Raw genomic sequence first — 24,643 nt, forward strand, 5'->3', positions numbered from 1 at the left:
GAAAGGCGTGTCCTTATTTCAAGCCTAGATAAGAAGCATGTACCACCTTTTAATAATCTGAATTATCCACTGAATTAGAATTGATGTTTAGAAATTAAAATGCTAAAAATTAGAACAAGTTTCTTACACTAAACATTAAATATGCACAATTTGTATACTGACATCGACGAACTTAGAAAATCTATCCAGAATTTGGGTTCAGAAACAGGCAAGGAAGAGAAGAGATGCTAAATGCCAGGAAAGAAGGGAGAAGTGGTCTTTAGGAAGATCATTGTATAGACAGTACAGGAAAGACTTCCAGAAAGCCCATAAGAAAACCTTCTTCCCCATTCTCTGTGATATGGCTTGGCCAGCGTCAGGGCAGGAGGAATGGGGAGCGTTTCCAGTATGGGGCTTCTCCTATCCGGACAACTAACCTGAGGGCACTATGAGAACCGCCTGGTGTGGTCCAGGAGTTTAAAATGAAATGTGCTCCCTCGTGAGGTCAGGAGCTCTGGCCATGCTGATATTTAAAATGACCAGATGGACACTGAGCATGAAGAATGAAACCAAGTTTGCACAAAAAGGCAGGACTAGTTCTGGCTTCTCCTAGCTACAGGTAATGATCCATACATTAGTGACTTGTAAAAAGCAACTGAATGGTTCCTGGCCAGAACATTTTTCTTTAATTAATAGGATGGAAAATAGAATGCATCGTTCATACCATGGATAAGTACCATTTATTAAACTGTTTTTTCATTTTCTGTACTGGGTTGCAATATCAATGAGGTTTTTACTGTTGATCTTGGTCAAACAATAACATGAAAACCCCTTGGACTAGTCAGTCTCAGTTTTTCTTTTTTGATGTTGGAAACTGGGCATGCTAAGCCAACACTCTACTACTGAGCTACATCCTCAGAGTTTATTCCTATCATGAAAATCTCTGACATTACATCAAGGGTCTACTGGACTTATAATAAAAATATCTTCCTGATAAATAAAAATATTTTCCTATGATATTACATATTTATATATAACATAAATATATATATTTATATGTATATGTGTATATATCTCAGCCCTCATCCTGCTAAATAAGAACAACTGCCTTTCTGCTACACTATACTACAAAAGAAAGGATCACCCATGAGGAAAGGGAGGCTACGTGGAAAGTGATTTACCACCACCTACTGGTTAGGCTCTGTATAGACTTTTTTTTTTCTGTAGAGACTAAAATTCCACGTTTTAAAATCCCTGATGTTTCTTTTCTCTCACTGCTTGTAGAATTTTATTCTTCTGAGGGATTTCTGGAATCCTAACTATTATATGCCTATGTGTAGATTTTTTGATGGAATCTCATTTATCAATTTTTTTCTTTTATACATCATGTTTTTTATATCCTAGGTAGTTCTTGCCTACCCTGAATTCATAAACATTTTCCCTTATAATTTCTTCTTAAAGTTTTACACTTTTAGGCTTTCATATTTAGGTTCATAGATCCCTTCAAGTTATTTTCATGTATGGAAATAAAGGGTTGAGATTAATTTTTTATATACGGATACCAGGTGTTCTAGTGCCATTTGCTGAAAACACTATCTCTTCCTCAGCTCTTGAATTGAGTTTATATTCTATAAAATGCTAATGTTAAATAATCTTTCAAAACTCAGTGGACCATATATGTGTGGTTCTATTTCTAGATTCTCTGTTTTATTCCAACAATCTATATGTCTTTCCTTACACCAACACTGCCTTGATTACTGTAGCTTTAGAAGAAGTCTTAAAATTAGGTACTAAACATCTTCCAACACTGTTTTTTTTTTTTTTTAACTTTTCTAGGTCCTCCGTACTCCTACATAACTTTTAAATTTCAATATACAATTCTTCATTTATAGCAAGTATACATAGACCTGAATTTTTATATATACCTTGTGTTTTCTAATCCTGCTAAATTCAAGTACAAGTTCTAGGGGCTCCTTGAGATTTCTTAGTATTTTCTCTGTAGATGATCACTTTATCTACATATAAAGATTTTGCTTCTACCTTGCCAATCCTATCCTAAGTGTGTCATTTTATTGCCAGACTATTTTGGTTTGGGCCTAGGTTTCAAAGTTTAATGGACAGATAAAGAGTAAGCATATCTGCCCTTGTTCTTCACCTTAAAGAGAAAGCATTGTATCTTCTCCATTCATATAAGGCGTTCTTACTGCAAGTACGGAGTACATGTCTTTAATCTGTTGAGAAGGTTCTGTTCTACTTCTAAGCTCCTGATAGCTTTTACCATAAACAGCTGTAGAATTTAGTCCAATACTTTTTCTCCAACTAGTGACAGGATCATATGGCTTTTTCCTTTCCTCTGTTTAAATGATGACTTTTGGGGGTGGATCTTCCAATGCTGAACCAACACTGCCATCCCTATAACAAAACCACTTTCTACATCCTGCCAGATCTGACTTCTAATAGTTTGTCTCGTTAAACAAATTTCTATCTATGTTCATACTTTTTCTTCTATTATCTTTATCCAGTTTTAGGATTAGCACAATGTTGAGTTCCTAAAATGAGGGGAGAAGTGTTCCTTCCTTTTTCTGCTTTAAATGTTTGATATAATTTATCAGTTAAAATGTATATCAGCCTGCTGTTGTCATACAGGTAGGTTTTCAAGCTAGGAATATACTTTCTTTAATAGGTGATATTCAAATTTTATATTTCCTCCAGAGTTCGTTTCATTAATTTGTCTTCCAAGGTACTTCTTAGAAGTTGTCAAATTTATTTCACAAAAGATTTTTGTAATATGCTTTTAAATTCTGTAAAATCTGTGGTAATGTCTCCTAGATCTTGATATTGTAATTTTAAAAATGTATAATTGATATTGTGTAATAGGAAGAAAAAGTCTAAAGGAGCAGGGGAATTGGGAGGGATAGGGGAAAGGAAAAAAGGGAAAAGAAAAAATATGAGAAAAGGAAAAAAATGGAAACAAAGTCTTTGCAAATAGGGAAGGGTGGAGGGGGTGAAGGGAGGGCAGGGGAAGGGGAAAAAATTAAGAACCAAGATACTCATGTAATGGTTCAAGAGCCCAATGATGAATGCAACTGTATTTTATACCTAAAATGTACCAATAAATTTAATGGGAAAGAAAATCTCTGATGCATATGTACTGCTTGGACTTATACCTAATTTGCAAGTATTGCACTGGTACCCAAGTCTCCTTCAGACAATCTGAGCTGCTGGCTACTCTGAGACACTGCTTACTCTTTTGTTCTGTTTTCTCATTCCCTGGTCTGTAGAACCTTTGGAAACCTTTGCTTTGCTTTGCAAACCTGTACTCTTCGTCACCCTCTGATTTAAGAAGTTACTGAGACCAAGTTAAAGAAAAACTAGGAGAAGTAGTTTTAAAATCAAGGAATCTGAAAACAGGATGAGAGCTATGAATTTCATTTCTGTAGTATTTCATACTGTCAAATTCAGAACTAGAACTCTAAATTTCCTTAACACGTTTTCTTTTTACACACACATGTGAACCACCCTGGCCACATATTCACCTCCTTCCCTTGGTCTGCTTCCCTTTACTCACTGATCCTCGCACTTTCTTGAGGCCTCTGACTGTCAGGACCACTATTCTTTCTGGCTTCCAACAGTATCAAATCCTGGGACTCTCAGGATTTGCAACTGGTACCAAGCACTTCCCTGAACAGAGGCAGTCACTTCCTAGCACTTAAATACTTGAGCTCCACCATCTTCAAGGCCCCTTTTTCTTAAAACAACTGAATGCACACATCATGCAGGCCAAGTGCTGCACACTTCTGTTCGGGTCTGTCCTGGCTCACTGGCCTCCCTGGAAAATGTTGCTATTCCCACTTCTCATTGCCTTTTACCTGTAAGTCCTTCCTAATTCCCCTTGGAGAGGGGGTATTCTGCCCATATTCCATCTGCCCCTTTTCCATATGAGAATGATCAAACCATATCATAGAGCAGGGGTAGCTCTGATCTCAGCTGAGGCTATGAAATGTTAGACTGGTTGCTCAAAGTTAACTTCAAGCCTCATTTCCCCTTCCATCCACCTTTCCACCATCTTCTGGTGTTGGAACAGAACTTAGTGTCCTTGTAAATATTGCATGAGAAGATATTGCAAAGCATAAAGAACAATGGCATCATGGGTGATGAAATTTAACTATTCAGTGTGTAGATTTACACACTGAAGTATGTAGTAGAATGTTATTCTCTGCATCAGATTTTATCATCAGCCAATGGAAACAACCAACATTCACTAAAATAAAAAAGAAACAAGAATCAACTAATTAAATACTATGCTTCATACAAAATTTAGAAAGTGAGAGAGAGACAAGAAATCAAGAAGAAAATGAAAAAAACTGAGTCAATCCTTCCTTCTAAAATTTAGTTGGAAAAGTGGAGAGGAGTCATAATGATTTTGGTGCAAATTACATTTTCCACTGGGAGGGTGAGTAGAAAACAGCATCAGGCTGTTTGTCAAAGTCCAGAAAGACTTGAAAGATGCAGAAAAGGGAGAAGCAGGATTACTGACAACAGTTGAGGAAGTATAAATAATTTCAGAAGATGAAAGAAAAACATAGCTTACAGCAATTTAATTAAAAATTTAAATCTGGCCTGCATTTCCAGCACATCCTTGAAGCCCAAAGAACAAGAGATAGTACTGTGTAGCAATATCAGATTTTATCTGTATTTTCTCAGAATAAAATAAATAATAACATGGTAAGTTAATACACAGCAGAAAGTGATGCGAGGAAGAGCAGAACTTTCTCGAGACACTTCACAAGATGCAAGAAATCAATCACTCACGGAGGAAGCTGGCTTGGGTGGTGGCATCTGTACACTACACATGGAGGTGGAAGACACCACCTCTGCCACAGGAGCCGCGGCAGCAGCAGCCTCAGATTTCTGGAGAAAGAAGCCGATATTGTGAATAATTTCAGAAATATTTGGTTAATAAGACAATAGTGATGAACTAACAAGACACTGAGATTATATATTACGAACATGATTCTCTTGAATGCCTCAAGATTATCAAAGCATGTTAAAACTCTTCAGCTACCGTTATTTCAACCTGGAGACTCGTTTTGTTTCTGCAACTGCAAAAATGAGAATAATGATAATACCTAGATCTTTAGGGTTGATACGAGGCTCAAGTGAGATAACACACATGACGTGTTATGCACAAAACCTGGGAACACAATAAATTCCACAAATTTGAGAAATTATTGCTATTATTTATATTATTTTATTTATATTATTTGTCTTAATATATAAAAGTGAAATATAACTTTTATATAATTCAATATAATATTACATCCATATTTATGTAAATCTAAGAGCATACTGCATATTATAAGTAACTATGTATGAATGGGTTCAAAGGAATACTTCTCTTCCAGATGTTTCTAGAGTGATACTGGACTAATAGCCTCAGCATTAACAGGAACTTCCTAGAAATAGATTATTGGGTACCTATTCAGTATAATAAAACAGAAATTCTGGGGGTAGGACCCTTCAAACTGTGTTTTAGTAAACCTTGCATGTGATCCTAATGCATGCTAAAGTTGGAGAACCACTGTACTGTCTTATCAGAAGAGTCAAAATTGAAACTGTTTTAAATTCAGTTATTAACAAAAGCCTATCCTATAGGTAAGGTACTCAGCAGACTATCAATAGGGTGCGATCTCCTCTTTCAAAGAACTTACTGCCTATTTAATGCTACCTATTAATGTTACAAATGAAAGACTAATAAAACTAAAATTTGCTTCAAATGCTTTAACAGAGATATATAAAAAACACCCACAGACCACATGCCATATTGTATTCCTCTTAATACAAGTTGGAAGGGTGGTATAGTTAAGGGAGGGAAAAGCAGGAGATAAAGAAAGGCCATATTTCAACAGAACCATAGAAGATTGGGTAAGACTTCAGTTGCCCTAGAGTTAGGAGGAAAGGTTATTCCAGGCAGAAGGAAATGGATAAGGAAAACCTTGGCAAAAACCACACTTATCATTGAGCGATGCAGACACCCAGCTTGGTTGGAACTGAAGCTGGACCTAGAATGCATTTTTGGAACTTTTCTTTTGTAGGGAATGGGAAGCTCCTGGGTGGAGGTGGGGGGAATGATGCGATCACTAACAGGCTTCAGAAAGAAAAATTTGGGTGGCCACGGAGGATGGGGAGACTGAAGACAAACCACTGAGGTCCTGTGGTGAGACGTGATGGCAACTTCAGTGAGGTCCATGACAGAAGCAGAAACAGAAAGGAAAGCATGGATTTGAGGCCTTCCCTGAGGGAATAACTGCAGGACTCAAGTTGCAACATATCAGGATTGCTTGGAGAAAGAAAACACATCCAGAGAGAGATGAGGCAAAAACTGCATGTCTAAAAGATGACATAAAGGGCTTCTTAACCAACTCCTTCATGCTAAAATAGTTTTGGTTTCACATATTTTAAGATTAAAAAAATATAAAAACCTGTCAAAACCAGAGATTCATGTTTTCAGAAACATACTTCTGTTTTTTCAGTTGGCTTAGATTGTTTTTCTTTACATTTAGACCGGTCAAAATCTTCAGAAAGTTCATCAATGAGCTCTGATTCACTCAGGGGCTGTAATATAAGAAACATTGTATATTATGAAGTGACCATTTTTACTTTGTAAAAACATGTTTTCCTAGAGCAATATTTTTCCTGGTTAACATGTATTGGGCCATATTTTAGGATCTAAAACCAATATCTAATTTATACAGGCATATTTTTCATTTATCAATGCAAGATGAAAATGTCATGAAAGAAGGAATATCAAATACATCAGTACTACAAAAAGCATTAATGGTTTATTTAGTCAAAAGTTCTTGATATTTCAACTACAGAAGAATTTTATTCAAATCAAAATGTATGTCATATGACTTGTTTTCTTCTTAATAATTTCCTTTCTTAATAAGTCAGAAAAATCACAGAGCATACATTTTTTTTTAATGCTCATGTGGGTTTCTGGTGAGAAAATTCTATATTCCTAGATCTTTCTGGGGAGGTGGTACCATGAGTTTAGGGCTATGAGTGGGTGGAATTCTATAAACTAAGTGCTAACAATCTAATCAAAGAGCCCTCTTGCGATCAGCTCCTGATGTTCAATGAATGTTTCCTTATAGTTTTAATTCATACCAAAATAATCATTAGAACATATGGAAAAGATCCACAGATATCAGCCAGATGTCACTATCAAAAACTTTCCTCTTTAACATTACGTTGGCAGGTAGGTCTCCACAGTGAAATCTGGTCTGTCAAAAGTATCTTAATTTATGCTTTATATTTCTCTTATTTTTCAAATATCAGGGAAAAAACCATTTTTTTCTCACCTTGGGTTTTTCTTCAGGCTCTGGCAATAGTGGTTTTCCATCTTTATCCTGTAAGTAAAATTGAAAATTAATTTGAAATAAAACTGAGAATTTTGCTTTCACTTCCCACTGCATTTGGTTGTGAGAATTCCAGGATATCAGATATAAGCTTACCTTTTTCTTATATTTGAGTGAATTTGTGTTTTAGATTTAGTTTTTATAAAGTATTAGGAAAACGAGTTAAGGTATGCAAATTAAGAGACCAAATATGATTCTCATTTATTTCTTATTAGAAATTACTGAAGAAACTGAGACAGTAAGATCACAAATTTGAGCCCAGCCTGGGTAACAACTTAGTGAGGCTACGTCTCCAAAACAGATATAAATGAAAAATGGCTAGGGATGTAGTCAGTATGGAGGCCCTGGATTTAATCCCCAGTACCACCAAAAAAAAAAAAAAAAAAAAAAAAAGCTACTGAAAAAGTGGTTTGCTACCTGTTAGGACAATAAAATAGTAATTTTTGTAAAAGATCTTTTGCAAGAAAAGTGTGACTACATGAATGGAAAAATTTTTTAAAGTTTTAATTCTTCAACCCAGAGTGAAGAGATACATATTATATCATATCATTCCTATAATAAATATTGTTTAGTTTTTTTAAGGATGAAGTTTAACAATTTAGACAATATCAAAGAATGAGAAATTTTCACATGTAGATATAGATGCATCACAGCTATTTTCTATCACGTACTTACATATATTTTCAAAGATAAATTTCAAATGTAATTATAGTCCACCATTCTCACCACACATCAAAACAGAGAAACTACTTCAATACTGAGGATATGGCTAAATATGTACATTTACAGCTGCCATTTAGAAGGTCTATGGTGCTTTTTATTCAGAAAAAACATTATTCCCAAACTGTCCTTAGGCTTTAAGGTAAGGATCAGTATCAAGCACTGTGAGTAGTGAAGCCCTTGAATTTGTGGGAATCTTACTGACCACAGAGTCACACTCAAGAAGCCAGGCAAGGACAAGGACCGTGTAACCGTAGAGGAGAAAGGGGTCGGGGCTTTCAGAGTTAACATCCAAACAAGCACAGACTTGTCCTAAGTGAGCAGGTTACAGACAAAACAAAACACAACGCCAAGGCCCGGGAAGTGTGCCGCTGCTAGGCTGAGACTTTACCGTGGCTGGCTTTAGTCTGTACTCAGATGGGACTGTTTCTTCATCCTCACCACACTTCTTTAGCTTTTCTTCTTTAGCTTTTGCCTAGTGAAAATGGAGAGGAAATGAAGGAAAGCAGCTGGATAATGCATGTAAAATGAGATAACATCACTTACTCTGTGTTTTTACTGAGAACACCAAATCAGATAAAGGCGTCCAGAAAAGCTCTGGGGACTGCAAAGCACAGGACTACAGTGAGCAGCTAGGAGCAAGGCAGCAGAGGGTGACTGCAAAAACAACCCAGCTAGGGATCTCGGTGTCCTGCCTGCTGTCAGGCTCTACGACTTTGGCCTTTCTTTGGTCTGTTTTATTCAGCTGTAAAACGTGGCTCTAATAATCCTCACTGATCTCACTGACTCATAAGGCTCACCAGAGAAAGGTGAATGAAAGATTCTCAGAGGTCAGGACGCACAGGGTGGAAGTTAGCTGCAATTAGCCTTTACCTGCCTTATTCAATGAGGCAGTCATCTAAAGCGCACCACCGATTCTCATACCCCATTCAGAAGTGGGAGAAACATCTCATCACAGATCTTGGCTGGTGCACAAACTGCTTTAAACTTTTTAAAAGGACTCCCTTCAATTATACCAGGACATCACTGATTATCGAACCATGAACAAGTAATTACATTAGAAATAAAAGTGTTGTTGCAGAGTAGACCACTGACTTACAGGATACAACATGTGCAATTAAATCTACTGGTGAGCAGGGAAATATTCCATAATATGTAATAATCTGTATCTACATGAAGCCGTGACTTTAATTCGCAAACTAAAGGGCAGTTTCCTAACTCAATCCACAGTTTCTATCTCTATGTCACTCACGACTGCAGTTCTCCCTTGATTCACTGTTTAAGTTTTAAAATTTATTAAGCACTTCTAGTGAGTTTCTACTCTAAGCTCTGGAATTGTAGTTTTATTTTTCTATATGACAACTCTCGTGAAGGGATAAGAGGGTTTTGCTGTTGTTTCTTTTAACAGGTGCAGTTTTATTCTAGTGCCGCATACTGAGAAAGTTTTATTAGGTAGTATTACCCTCTGTTTCAGGGATTTGTAAGGTCTCAGGCCACAACAGCCTTTATGAACATCAAGAGCCACCTATATGGTCTTCCTTACTACACTTAGGCTGCAGACAGACAATGAAAGCTGCACACAGCTGTACTGCTTCTTTTCCTCTTTGATCCTAATATTTCTGAAATGCCTGCCCTACGATTTTTTACACTATAGGTACTGGAAAAAAAGGTCTACCAAATTGAAATAACACTGGATGATTTAGTTATGCCTAAAAATGGGAGGGGATTTACAGTGAGGCACCATTATAGGATAAATATTTATGATATGATACATTATAACATAAAAATCCAGCAGGCACGGGTGTCTTCTTTGGAGTATGACACAGTTTCCTCAGAGAGCACTCTGGTGTAGAGAATCTGCCTGAGTTTGGCCCTGGACTCCTGAGTGGGAGGAAAAGTTAGAAGTCTTATTGTAGTGTCAGACTACCTATTCAGACTGTAAAGACTCACCACCAAGGACTATGAATTCAGTTCAAGAAGCTAGAGAATTGAAAGACAGTCTCAGGAAATATTTACGTTTTGGATATGATTACAAAGAAAAACTAGTATGCCGGAAGAGCTCTTTCTGCTAGAATTTTAGTTTGTTGCTGCTCCAAGGTTTTCTAGAGGAAACTGAATACAGTTCATATGCACCCCAAACCAGTTACCCACACTGCTTTATGAGTTCTTTTTATGTCATTTTTTTTACATCTACTTATCCGGTTTTAGTTGCTGTAAGATTCCTTTTGTCCTGGGATTAATATTAGGTTTATACCTTCCCTGCCTACATTTATTGTCTTAAAAAATCTCTCTGTAAAAAGCCTAAGGCAAAATTATAATTCTCTGCTGGCCATGTAGCCCTCAGGTGGTGAAATCACAACTCAACCCAGCCTTGGGAGTTGTGCCAATATCACCTCTTCCTTGAGATGACATGGATTCTATCCGGCTACTCAGAGTAATGTACATCATTAGTCAACATCTGAGTGTTGTAATCATGGTTCCTTTTCTTCCCAATACATTACTTGGTCCTGAAGGATAGGAACTGCCTCTCCTGCTCCCTGGTGTTCACTGTCACAAAGATTGCTGTGCCACGCTGTGGCTGGTGAGCCCTCCAAGAAAGTAGAGGATAGAAACTGGCCCATCTTAGACCAGCACTGGCCCCGACTGGAGAACAATTCCTGGGAGTCAATGATGAGAACTTAGAACAGGAAGTGACATCAGAGGCAGGGGCATCGTGACAGACACTTGCCAGGTTCTTTTTCCTGAGTGGATAGGGTTATTTCTACTCCTCTAAGGCTATTTCTCCTCCTCTGCCTGTTAGGAATAGGCAACTCTTCTTTCCTTCTTCTTTTTCCCTCAGAGGACCAAGTTAAAAAATTCTATAAAAACTGTATTTTAATATCAAAACTCTCCCACCCACACCAGAGACAAGTTGTGTCCGCTCAGAAGACCTGTGGAAGTCTCAGAGGGTGGTGAGATAAACACTCATGAGTATCACACTCTGAATGTGCAGGAGCTCCAGTTACTGAGTAATTGTTGTTTGATTTTATTCTCTTTTGAGACAATTCTTCAACATCTTTACCCATGTTATGTAAGAAGGATTTTCCCAACTTTTCATAGCCATCTCCCTCCTTATAAAGAGATATGCCCAGAACCCTTCAGAAAATACAAATAACAATTTCTGTGAGAGCAAACAGAACTTGCCCTTTCTCACCAGTCCACTGGCCATGTTATCTTGTTCAGTCAGGGACCATTTAAGCTTTGAAAGAGGAGATTAGTGTTCACTTCAAATGTGAAAACTCTAGGCAGTTTAGAAGACAAGCACTCAGTATCTCACCTGGTTGCTAACTATCAGAAATAAATATCTCAATTAATCAGCTCTGAAAGTAAGACCAAATGAAAAGTAGTTCATTTCTAATCCCCAGTAAAATAAAACCTATGCAAGAACTGTACATACGCAAAGCATTCAAGTTTTGTAAGCTGCAGGCTAATAACAAGCTGCAAATATCAGCTCCAAGGTCAGTACCTCATCAACTTCCTTAACAGAGCTGAGGTCCAACTCAGGTTCGGGTTCCCGGGTGCCCAATGAAGCTGACAGAGCCTCGACTGCATGATCGCTCATAGCATCCTGTTAAAAATGAGAAATTCTGCACATGAAAAAAGAAGACCTCTCCTGAGCCCACACAATCCATTTCTTCTCTGTGCAATACACATCTTCAGGATAAAAGATGAATCGTGGACTGGGAAAATACTTAGGAAAGCAATTTTGAAATGTGAAACCTAAGCAAAAGAGAGAAAGGAAAGAGAACTTACCAGTGAGTGAAAATTGTGGCTAGGACACGTTCCTATGATAAAGGCACTCTCTGGGGTAGCCTTCACCCCTTATTTTGCAAGTTAGAAGAGTATAACTATACTAAGAATTACAGTACCATAAAATATCCTTATCAAAATAAAGCTGCAAGTAGTGGACTTTCACTGCCCTCTTAAAAACGTGTCTCTCAAAGTCGCTCCTGACAGCTCTGGACTTCAGCAAACCAGCAAAGCTCAGGAAGGAAGCAGGGAAACCTGCAGTGGGTCCACTGCTGTCTTCTCTGGAGACACAATGGCTCATGGTGGAAGGAACTCCCACTCTCAGGGTGTGGTGCTCACTGCAGTCCCCAGTCAGGCAGATAAAAACAAACTATCCATTCAGGGAGAGCAGACGCAGAGGCAGCTCTGATAGAAACTGTCCTTCGCATTATCTGAACTCACTGCACATGGGACATGCTTTCTCAACCAGCCTAGAGTTGCAGAATGGTCTTCAGGACTTAGGAGAGTTAAGACAGTTGATTGTGGTTAACAGAGTAGTCAGAAAAAGCTACAGTGATAGCCCACTAATGATCTACAAGGCTCAAAATCAAGCTTAAGATCTGACGAATGCCATTCTCCTGGGTTCTGCCCCTCTGTGTTGTAATGGTGAGATAGACTTGGATCACTACTAAGAAGACTGCTAAAATCATTCACAAGGATTTACAGAAACACACAGGCTTTCCTGGAGAGGATCAATATGGCCTCACCGGCTTCTCTAGTCTACACAGTCCCCGGGGAGGAAACCTACTCCTCACTGTGTGTAATGCCCTGCTAGGACTATTCTGAATAAGCAAGAGCAGGTTCAGGGAAGCAACTGCATCCAGGTGGATCTTGGTTATTTTCAAAGAAGAAATTATTGGCTAGGCATGGTGACTCATGCCTATAATCCCAACACTTGAGGAGCCTGAGGTAAGAGGACTGAAAGTTCAAGCCCAGACTGGGCAAATTAGTGACTTTGTGAGAACCTACATCAAAATTTTTAGAAGGGCCAGGAACGTAGCTCAATGCAAAGGCACTGGGTTCAATATCCAGTACTGGGGGGAAAAAAGAAAAAGAAAACCAAAAAAGAAATTATTGATACCTCCTCTACTTTTCTTTTTTTCTCCTGGGGTGGAGCAGCACTTCTGATTACCCCAGCTGACTGAGCTTTTAAAACTTCTGTAGATCTCTAAAAAATAAAACACAAAAGATGAGGTTTGCAGATGAGGTAAATTTAATTATAATAACCAGAAGTAAAACATTCTAACGAGTTCTTAACAGCACTAAAAACAATACCTGTTTGTCAGTTTTCTCTCCGCCAGCAGTAGGAGAACTGCAGGTAAAGTCAGATGACAAGGCATCTATAGCATCATCAGGCCCCATGGCTTTCTAAAGAAACATGCATTAGGGTAGTAACTTATGGGAGCCATTCGAGTTAAAGAAGAATGTATTTTTTGCATTTCTTCACTACCAAATGAGATATATTAATGGAATAACTACATATCAAAGCTTGTATTTGGAAGGAAATTGGTGTTCGGTAAGTACACTTTTCCTCTTCCACTCTAGGAAAGACATGATAGGATATACTTACTCTATTGTTACTAACCTTCTGATTTATTGTTATTGGTAATATTTTCTTGGCTCTATTCCCTTGCTCTAAGAAATAAACTACACAGGAGAAGAAGGAAAACTAATACAACCCCATACCCACTTTCCTTCTCTGAATATACAAAAATATCATCTGGTTTAGAAATGAGTTTAGTTGTTATCCCCAATATAGAATTGGTAGCCCTATTCCCCTAATTGAAGATAAACACATTAATTTATATCTTAGAAGCCATTTACATAAACTCACCGACGAGTCTGGAGGAGGCCCTGTGACACCTTTTTTCTGAAATAAATATTAATTTGATCAGATTGAGAAGGCAAAATATATTCCCAGTGTGTGATGGACTGAACTGTGTCCTTTTCCAAATTTATATATTGTAATCCTAACTCTTAATACCACAGAATGAGACCTGATTTGGACACAGGGTCTTTATAGAAGTAATCAAGTAGAGGAGAGGTCATTAGCATGGGCCCTAATCCAATATGACTGGCTTCCTGGGAAAAGTAAAAAGACCCAAAGAAATGCATGGAGGGAGGATGACATAAAGGAACATAGAAAATGACCATCAATAAGCCAAGAAAAGAGACCTAGGAAAGAACTTTCTGTTGCCCTCAGCAGTTATCAACCCTGGTGACATCAACTCTGGACATCTAGCCTCCAGAACTGTGAGGCAATAAATTTCTGTTGTTTAAGCTACTCAGTTTTGGGGGGAACATTTTAGGTCTAAATGATAACATATGAAATTGTCATTACCAAGAAGCTTCTTGGTAATGACAATTTCATATGTTATCATTTAGACCTAAAATGTTCCCCCCAAAATCTCCTATATTTGGAGAATGATTGGAGCATAGGGACACTATATTCATCAGTGGACTCAGCCACTGATGAATTCAGTCACTGAATGTGCTATTAGCCAGTGAGGCCTGGTTGGAGGTGGTTCACTGAGGGAGTGACCAGGAAGGCTGTAATGTCTCCCTCCCAAGCTCCTCTCTTTACTCTCTACTTCCTGGCTGCCATGGGATGAGCAGCTGTACTCTGCCCAAGTCTTTATACCATGCTGTTTCTGCTGTGGAACCAGGTGACCTTGGACCCTCCTATTTTTTAAATCCTGGGTATCAGGTATTTTGTCTCAGTAACAGGAAAGTAAGACAGATGTTGATACCAGGACTGGGACTGTTGTTGTGCATGTACCTGACTATGTGATTTAGAAGTAATTGTTTCTGTGAATCTACCTGACCATGTGGTTTAGAAGCCTCTGGAACTTGTTTGTGAGAGGAGTTTGGGAAAGTTTGGAGAAGTATACCAGAGAAGCCCTAGAATGTTGTGAGCAGTCGTTGATGTGCAATATTGGTCAGAGTTTAAAAAACCAGGATGCTGATAGAAATGTAAATGGTAAATGCTAGGCTCAGGAGGTTTCTGTTGGGAAAAAGGATATCATTAGAAGTTGGACAAAAGCCATGTGTTATGGCTTGTGTTTATACGTCTCCCCAAAGCCTCGTGCTTTTCCAGAGGTAGTTAAATCTAGATTCTGTGATTGACTCATGGTGGGGTTAGGCCCAAGGGCACTAGGATTAAGGGTGTGAATGAGTGCTATCTGCCCTAAGTAGTCTGAAAAAGATAAAAGGGACAGAAAGATGCTGTTAAGGTCTTTCTCTCCCTTGTTAACATTACTACCTTGTGCATGCCAGTGTTGTTTCTCCTCTGCAATCTCTGCCATCCCTATCTTGGAGCCAGCCAACTATGGATTGAAACCTCTATGAACTATAAGCCAAATGAACCCCTTCCCCTCTAACCTTGGGTGTTGTGTTGGGTATTTTGTCTCAGCAATGAGAGAAAAGTAACTACCATAGAAATTAGAAATTTGATACCAGGAGTGGGGTCATTGCTGTAGCATTACCTTGCCATGTGGCTCAAAAGCCTTTGGAACTGGCTTATGGAAAGAGGAAGAGTTAGGAAAGATTCAGAAACATTGGCTACAGAAGTAGCTCTGGAACATCTCAGGCTGTTTTATATGGGAGATTCTAGTCCAAGCTCAGAAGACCAGAAAGCTTACAAAGACCAGGCTTAGGAGATTTCTGCTGGGAAGAAGGACTACACTGGCTATTGGACTCCAGATGATGTGTGTTATAGCTTGACAGAAAGTTTGTCTGCATTTTGTTCCTGTCCAGAGTCTTTGTCTGAGACTGAGATTAGAAATGGCAGACTAATTAATCTTGCAGAAGAAATTTCAAGGCAGTTGAAAATTGAAGTGGTGGCATGGCTACTTTTGGGGGCTTCTAACCAGATCTATGTTGAGAATTAAGAGCAAAGAGCCCAGCAGAATGATTTAAAGTGTTTTGAGTTTGGCCAAAAAGCTCCAGTAAAGCTGTGGACTGCAAAGAGAGAGCAGAGGTGATCTTGATTGCTGAGAAGGAACAGGAGAATAGAAAAGATGGCCTGAAGGAGTCACAAAAATCAACAGGATTCCACCCTTTGCAGCCTTAATATTGCAAAAGTGAAGGACTTTGCTTTAAGAAGGAAGCCCCAGAGCACTATGTTCCAGAATGGCAGTAGCCTAGGGAAGTTGTTCCAAAATGGCAGCAGCCTAGAGAATTTGTTCCTGGGGATTGGGTTCAGTGATCCAGGCACTCAACCCCTATAGCCAAGAGAGAGGGAAGACTGGCTACTACTGCTCCAACTGGCAGCAGATCTTGGTATCGTCCATACTGCACTGGTTTTAGGCACATGCAGAATGCAAGAGTTGTGGGGTCAGGAAGGCTTCCACCCAGATTTCAGAAGAAGGCCTGGGAGGCCAGGCAGTGTTCCCCTGAGAGGCAGTATGTGAACTGTGAGTGCGAAGCTGAAGGTGCATTGAAGACCCCAGAAGTTTGGAGAAGCCAGGAGTGTGGATCACTTGAGAAAAACTGCAAAGAGGGAGCAGAATTGGCCCCAAAGAGAAGCCATTGGAGCTACAATTACCTGTAGTGTCACAGGGGCAGAGCCACCCAAGCCTTTTGGAGTTTACAACTTGGCAGATTGCCTTGGATGCTGTAAGTGGAACTATGGGTTTGAACATTTGCCCTACTGGATTTTGGACTTGCTTTGGTCCCATTCCATTGTATCCTTCTGTTTGTACTTTTTGGAATGGTAATGTCTATCTTGTGCAATTGAATGTTGGAAGTGTTTAACTCTCTTTTCATTCATGCAGGGATTTGCAGCTAAGAGTCTGCCTTAAATCTCAGAGGAGACTTTGGACTTGGACTTTTTAGCGATGCTGAAACTGTTAGGACTTTGGCAACTCTTGGAGATGGACTTAACATTTTTTTGCATAAAGGGATATGCCTGAGTCTTTGGGGGGCCAGGGGCCGAATGCTGTAATTAGTGTGTAGATGTCTACCTAAAGCCTCATTCTTTTTCAGAGGTAGTTGAATCTGGAATGTGTGATGCTGGGGTTAAGGGAGTGAATTTGATTACTAAACCACTACATGTAAGTGATTGGTTTGGCAATGCCCTAATCCTGGTAGTCCTAAAAAGATAAAAGGGGCAGAAAGATGCTGTTAAACTCTCTTGTTGCCTTTGCTCCCTTGTGTTGTTTCTCCACCGTGAGGCCTGTTTGTCATCCCTGTCTTGGAGCCAGCCGACTATGGACTGATACCTCTATGAACTGTAAACCAAATAAACTTCTTCCCTTCCAACTTTGGGTGTTGGGTATTTTTGTCTCAGCAATAGAGTAAAGTAACTAACACATCATGTGTATTATACTCTGGCAGAAAATTAGTCTACATTTTTCTCATGTCCTAAAACTGCAGGAGAGTGAATTAAGGGCCGTGGACTAATAGACCTGGTGAAGGAAATTTCAAAGAAGCACAATGTTCAGGCTGTGGCACAGGTACTGCTAGTTGCCTTTAGTCAGATCTACAGTGAAAATCAGGAACAAAGAGTAGAACTCAATGATTTGAAAAAGTCTGGAGTTTTAAATGATGGCTTAAAGGGATCTCAGGAATTAGCAAAAGCCAATGCATCAGAGGCTCAGGGGTACAAAAGCATAAAGCTTTCCTTTGAAAAGAGGACCCCTGGGCTGCAAGAGTGAAGCCAAAAGTGCAGTGGAGATCCCAGGAAGTTGGAGATGCCAGGAATGTGAAACATCTGCTGAGGAAAGCTGCAGGAGATGATCATAGCCACACCATGAGAGAGACCAAGTAGGCTGCCAAAAAATGCCATAGGGGTAGGACTCCCCTAGCCCTTTGGAGCTCACATTTCACCACAACCTGTCCTGGGTGTTAAACTTCGGGATTTAATGTTTGCCTACTGGGTTTCAGTCTTGCTTTGGTTTGATTTCTTTCTGTATATTCTCATATTCTTCCTCTTTGGAATGGGAATGCTTACCCTACGGCTACTGTATATCTGAAAGTGTTTTTCTTCTTGATTTTTACAGGGGTTAAACATCTAAGAGTTTGCCTTGTGGCTCAGAGGAGAATTTGGACTTGCGCTTCTCAGCAATGTTGGAATTTTTAAGACTTTGGCAACCTCAGAGAAGGACTAAATACATTTTCATAATGAGATGGACATGAGCCTTGTGCGGGCCAGAGGCAAAATGTTATCCAAAATTTCCCCCCAAAAGCCTCATGTGCCTTGAGGGTGACTGGATCATGGGGACATTATACCCACTAGTGGAGTCATCCATTGATGAGTACAGTAGCTGAATGTGCTATTAGGAAGTGGGGCCTGGTTGAAGTAAGACATGCTCCATTAAATTTTCTAAATTTAAAAAATTATGAAGGTATTGATATGAAATTATATTCCATAAAGGAAATAGTGAAATAAAAGTAAGTAATTACTTACAGCCAAAAGTTCCCTATATTTTGGAGGAATTGTGATCTCTCTTTTACCCAGCTCCTCAATATAGGTGGAATACATTGGATCCTGGAAGAAAATTACATATACAGAGAGATATTAAGTTATTAATAAGCTGAGAATGTTATATGTATATTATGAAAGCAAAGTTCTATTCATTATTAATTTTGAAACTATTAAGATGCAATGTAAATCATTAAAGATTCAATACTTTTCAAAACTCAGAAGGTCTAAATTTACAAAAGTACCCATATTTAGGTGGCTTAACTTAGATAATGCTAGGAAATACTCAAAATATTATACTACATTTGAATTTTGTATGAAAAGTCCACTTTGTTTCAGTATCTAATGATTCTGGTAGATACAAAAGTAAAGTTAATAACAATTAATTTCTGGATAACCCAACATACAACTTTATCAGATTTTTAGTTATTTCTTATGTAATGTCTAAGAAAGCAAAAATCATAGATAAGAGTGAATGTCTCCTTTTGAGCCTCTCCAGTGTAGCTCCCTTTCCTTGTGAGCCAGAGATGAACACCACTCTGAATTTTAAATTTATCTCCATCCATTTAAAGTTTAGCATGTTTTTAAAAATCTGTTACATATGTAAGTATTCATAAACAATATATAACATCCTTTTGCAAATTAAATGTTGAATAAATAGTATTATATATATCCTATATTTATTTAATTCAACACTGATTTTATAATGTAACCATGTTAAAACAGGAGTACTCCATTTGCAGCACTACAAAGCATTGCGTTAAATTATCCTGTCATCTGTTGAACAAAATTATTTCCAAATGTTTGACTAGTTCTTGTCATTCTTTGTGCATGAGGGATAGGCTTTCTCTGGAAGTGAACTTTGGTTGAAGGGGATACATATCTTCCGCACCCACCAGCTATAGGTGACTTGTCAGATTTTACACAAATCCCTCAATCTGATGGATCAAAGGTCATCTTTCCATGTTTTAACATCATTTTCCTAATCACTAGAGAAACTTTTGTCTTACTTGTTCCTTGCCTGATGAAGTTTCTCCTAATTTTCTTTTGAATAGTCTTTTTCTCACTGTTTTTTATTTTTTATAAACTCTAGAAATAAATCCTTTGTTATATCTATTAAAATTTTTTCATCTAGTCTATGGTGTATCTTTTAGAAACATGGTTTTATTGCTTTTTAGGAATTAGGAATAGAGATGAGCTGAGAATGGTAAGTATTTAGACATCAAAATAAGTTCAAGATGTAGGAGGGGAAATATCTAGAAGTCAAAATAAATTCAAATCCACTGGAGTTAAATCTTGAAAGAAAATAAGTCTTTCTGATCCAACAGGCTGTATGCCAGTGCCAGTCTTAACACAGACAATCAAATGTTTTCTGAATTAGTGTAACTATATAGCTACCATAAGACAAACTATTTCCACCCCCAACATTAATCTTAAGTTGCTATTATCAGTAGTGACATCATCCTCTTTCTATCCAAGCAACAGAACATGAGGTGTTTTCTGGGACTCCGTAATCATGGCCTTACTTGCTCTCTTATTCACTGAGTATGAGTTTTCAAAGCTATCAGATCACGTACCGAAATTTCTGGTCCAGTATATGCTGAATTATCCTCGTTAGTTTCTTCAGGTTCTCCTAATGTGTCTATTAAGTCATCCAAAGCAGCATCAATGCCTGACTGGAAATGAAAGCAAGTCAGCTGTTTAACTGTTATTTATTAAACATATTTCACTTTTGTTTTTTTAACTTTTTAACATTTTTTATTTAAAAATATTTTTCCATGTAGTAGAGCATCAAACACCAAAAGCTTTTTAAATATCAAGGTAGTTAAAATCCAGTCTAATCTGATTAAGTCCCAGAATACAGATTCAAGATTGGAAAGAATAAAGAAAAACCACATATTTAGGTAAGAGTCACACAATTTTCACTATTCCAAAATCATTGACTACGTGAAAAAAATGTGTGAGTTCACTGAAGCTGCCAATCCAATGTGCTGTTAAAAAGAAAAAAGAAAAAACATCAAAACAAAGCATTATGACCATGTTCTAAAATAACATGGCTTTTGGTACTTATTGTTTATCAAGTTTCCCAGAGTTTTTCACAAATAAACTAAAACAAAACAAAACAATAAATAAACAAAACAAAAGTATAGACAGCACCACTTATAAATAGAATCTATTTTAACAATGGATTTCCTTGTATTCTTTCATACATTTAAGTTCTTTTGTTCACATCTTGTCCAAAGGTATTTAAGAAACAGAAATTACCTGAAAGAGATGTTAAATTTCAACAGTTTATTTGGTCAGTATGGGAATACATCAATGTAATGAGAAGTTGCCTCCACCTTTTTTGAAGTTAAGAATGACTCACTGTGAACAATAACCTGTATCTGGAAGAGTAAAAATATCTAGGAAAAGACCCTTTCCTATGTAATTCTGATTGTAAAGGACTATTTAAAATGTTTGCCTTTTTTTAAACTCTCATATTCCCACAACAATTTTAGGACTTATCTGATCAATTATATGTGTAATAGAATTTAGATCCTATTAGCTTTAGATTATTGGGGGGGGGTGAATTTCAGAATTAAAAAACACCTTATATTCTTAAGTCAAACATCTGGTTAAAGAAGATGTATTTGCAAGAGATAAACTGGAATGTAAACTCCATGAGATGAAACTGGAGTTTTCAAAATAGAGGGTTATAGTATAAGATGTTACAAATAGAGATGTGAAAGCCACAGTTTCAACCACCCAGTCATGTTTGCTTAAAATACTAATTCATTAAAATACTCCTTTAAGTTACCCCTCTTATAGTGTTTGCCCATAAGAAATCAGGCTGTGATAAACACAGAACAAGAGGGTTAATATCTTATGTAAAGAACATTGTGATTTTCATACCTTTCCAGACGGTTTATCTGGTTTGGATTCAACTGGTGCAGCCGGCATTAGTGATTTCTTTCCTTTTTTCTGGTGAGAGTTCAGAGAGACATTAAAAACTCCTTTTCACATACCTTCATAAAACTCAACACAATTACATGTTTTAAAATGAATTCAATGCAACATCAGTAGCACTGATGATACACTGCAACAAATACTACATGTGTTACGTCCCTTTTCAGAACTGCTTAGCACTATTAATCTTACTTAACGGTGTGGAAAGAAAGGCTCCAAAAAATTAAGTCACTCTCCTCAGGTTACACGGTAAAGGACAGAACCAAGATTTGAATCCAAGACCTGTATCTCTTTTTTCAACATCTTCTGCGGGTTCCACTGCCTGACTCTGAAGAGCCAATGAATCCTGTACACTAATTCTAGCCATTGCTTTCTGGGTCTTTGTTCCCACACATTGAGAGCCCTACATCCCTTGCATTGGTATCGCATTACTCTTTCCTCTTCATTTCCCTACTACAATTTCTCTCCCTCTCACCAGTGCCGCAGCTCCTCTTTCAGAGATGGCCAGTGACTTTCCAATCAGCAGCATCCATGCCTTTATCCAGGCATAATCTCTACAATTTGGTCCTGAGGAGTAAACACCTCCTGACTCGTCCCTTACAGCTGCCTTGGTCCAGCACCATTCTGATTCTATTCTGGTGTTTGTGCCCTTTGTTTTCTGTCACCTCAGGATCTCTTCTACTTTGTCACCAACTGTACACATTCTACACCTTCCTGCCCTGAGCTCCACTCCTGTCCAAAATTACACTCTAGGGACAGGACTCAAACACTTTCTGGGCTTGGCAGGTGTTTGTTGGGGTTAAGACAATAGGAGCCCATGTCTCGTTTGAAGGTGTTTGAATTCCAGCAGCAGAGTAGAGGCAAACAGCATGGGCTCCAGCTACCCAGGTTTGCATGGCAGCTGTGACAGGCACGCAAGTCACTCCTGCTTCTGCACTCTGGATTCTCCGCATGAGACACAAGGGGAATGACCATAGATGATACCTACCTCAGGGGCTGTGAAAATCAGATGAACCAATGGGATATAAAATATGAAAAACAGTGTTTGGTACTTGCTAAGCACTATGTAAGTACTTGCTATATAACTAAGTGTTAAATAAGTGATTGCAGTGATTGTGATGCTAAAAAATATCTGGAGGGCCATCAGGGTGTGTTTGGGCAATTAAAAACACCACCTGAGGCAGACATTCATTCACTTTCTCTCTCCCACCTTCCTCAGACCTCCTCTCCTTTTCTTTCTCTCCCTCTCCCCTGCCCCCTTTTCTCTTTCTCTCTCTGTTCTCTCACTCTCCTCATTTATTCTTTTGTAACCCAAAGACATCTTTCCTTGGACATTCCAAACTGTTAAATTCAGCCTGTCCAAAATCAGACACCAGTGTTCCTCCCTTAAATTATTCCTCAACTTACTTCTGTCCACCAGCAAAAGGCAACTAGGGGTCATGGGCAGGTCTTCAGGGTGCCTGCTTACCATTTAAGGAAGCACTCACTTTCAGGTGTTGACCCTGCGCTTGCTTGAATCTGTCAGTGAATGCCTCCTTAAATTTTATGTAATGGATACCTCTCCCATCTTACCTTATTAGCACATCTGTGGTACATAATGGTTACACTCATTGAGGGGAAGTGGTACATAATGGTTACACTCATTGAGGGGAACTGGTACATGTATATAACATGTTTTGATTATTTTTATATCCCTTTCCCCTCCTCCCTCAATCTCTTGGTCCCTTTTTCATCTGCAAAGGATCTGTCACCTTCTTTATGTTATCTATCATTTATTTTGCTCTCTTTGGGTTTCTCATATAAGAGAAACCATGTGATATTTAAGCCATATCTCTATTTATTTCACTTAACATTGTGATCTCAAGGTGCATCCATTTCCTACAAATGACTCAAATTTATACTTCTTTATAGCAGACTAAGACTCTATTTTGTATAAATACCACATTTTCTTTATCTTTATGATGGACATACAAGTCGCTTCCAAGATTTAGCTCTTATGAATGGTGCAGCTATAAACATGGGTACACATATACTATTGTAATACAATGTTTTTAACTCTTTCGGGAAGATACCTTGTAGGGGAATAGCTAGGTTGAATAGAATTTTAATTTTAGTGTTTGGAGGAATCTCCAAACTGATTTCCATAATGGTTGAACTAGTTTATATTCCTACCAACAATGTAGAAGGGTTCCTTTTCCTTGTCACCTCACTAGCATTTGGGATTACAGTGATAACCTTAGTTGCTGAACAGCTCCGAGCTCACGCTTTCCACTATGAACAGCAAGTTTAAAAAAAATATCTGCTTGGTGTTCGTAACTTTGCTTAACAGTCAAACTGAAAATCTAACTCAAAAAAACCTGTACAGGCTGAGTGAGTCATGCATCACATCTCACCGTGGACACAAAGGGGCGACACTTCAGTCTAAATGCTGGTCTCATCCAGAGAAAATATAGTGCTTATGTTAGTGCATTAAAACATTTGTCATTGTGCTTTTTTGTGTGTGCTTTATTTGCATAAAATATTGTAACTATGGTGCTAAAGAGAGTTAGTGATACCAGCAGTAAAGCTAAGAGGAAAACTGTGAGAACCACCATAGAGTTAAAGAAATCATTGTGAAACTTGTTAAAGTTCTGGAAAAATGAACTTGTAGTGTAGTTTTTTGGGCCTCAGAACCAATTATTTGGTTTCCATTATTTCTTATGGGGAAAGTACATTCAGTTCTCAAACTTTTCAGTGTTCAAACACAAATTTGGAATGAACTGAGTTCAACAACCAAGATATCACTGTATTTGAATTTCTTGATGATAGCCATTCTATGTGGAGAAAAGTGGAATCTCAATGTTGTTTGAATTTGCACTGCTTTAATGGCCAGAGAGGGTGAATATTTTTTTCATGTGTTTATTGGCCATTTGTATTTTATTTTCTGTGAAGTGTCTATTCATTTTGGTGGCCAATTTTTTGACTGGGTCTTTTGTTTTGAGGGGTCTAATTTTTTGAATTCTTTATATATTCTAGATATTAGCTCTCTTCTGCAGTGTAGCTGGCAATTTTTTTTTCCCATTCTGTATGTTGTCTCTTCACTCTGTTGGTTGTTTCCTTCGTGTGAAAATGCTTTTTAATTTGACAAAATCACATTTGTTGATTTTTGATGCTATTTCTTGTACAATTGTGGCTTTGTTCACAAAGTCCTTGCTGTCAGGTAAAAGGCCGAAAACCAAGACCAGACCAGGCCACAACAAGCCTTTATTAGGGGAACAGATCGGCCGGGCTGTCTCTGAACAAAGGAGAGACAAAGGCAATATGGCTGGGGCAGGGAGAGTCT

General features: G+C 38.2%; 1 protein-coding gene across 30 annotated transcripts in view; it reads right to left on the bottom strand.

Moving 5' to 3' along the window:
- Nucleotides 1-24,643, bottom strand: part of Cast (calpastatin) — a 133,694-nt gene that overhangs the window by 20,131 nt on the left and 88,920 nt on the right. For all 30 annotated transcript variants that reach the window (XM_087180939.1, XM_087180930.1, XM_087180936.1 and 27 more), the window contains 11 exons: nt 21,268-21,336; nt 19,950-20,048; nt 18,358-18,438; nt 13,783-13,818; nt 13,224-13,316; nt 13,030-13,116; nt 11,626-11,727; nt 8,512-8,595; nt 7,344-7,391; nt 6,499-6,594; nt 4,792-4,890 (listed from right to left, as the gene is read on the bottom strand). In XM_087180939.1, the coding sequence (XP_087037065.1) occupies nt 4,792-4,890; nt 6,499-6,594; nt 7,344-7,391; nt 8,512-8,595; nt 11,626-11,727; nt 13,030-13,116; nt 13,224-13,316; nt 13,783-13,818; nt 18,358-18,438; nt 19,950-20,048; nt 21,268-21,336 (894 nt within the window). The remainder of the gene's footprint in view (nt 1-4,791; nt 4,891-6,498; nt 6,595-7,343; nt 7,392-8,511; nt 8,596-11,625; nt 11,728-13,029; nt 13,117-13,223; nt 13,317-13,782; nt 13,819-18,357; nt 18,439-19,949; nt 20,049-21,267; nt 21,337-24,643) is intronic.

This window comes from Heterocephalus glaber, unplaced genomic scaffold (genome assembly GCF_053883595.1).
Source record: "Heterocephalus glaber isolate CG9 unplaced genomic scaffold, H.glaber_assembly_v1.0 deba00001465, whole genome shotgun sequence".
NCBI lineage: Eukaryota > Metazoa > Chordata > Mammalia > Rodentia > Bathyergidae > Heterocephalus > Heterocephalus glaber.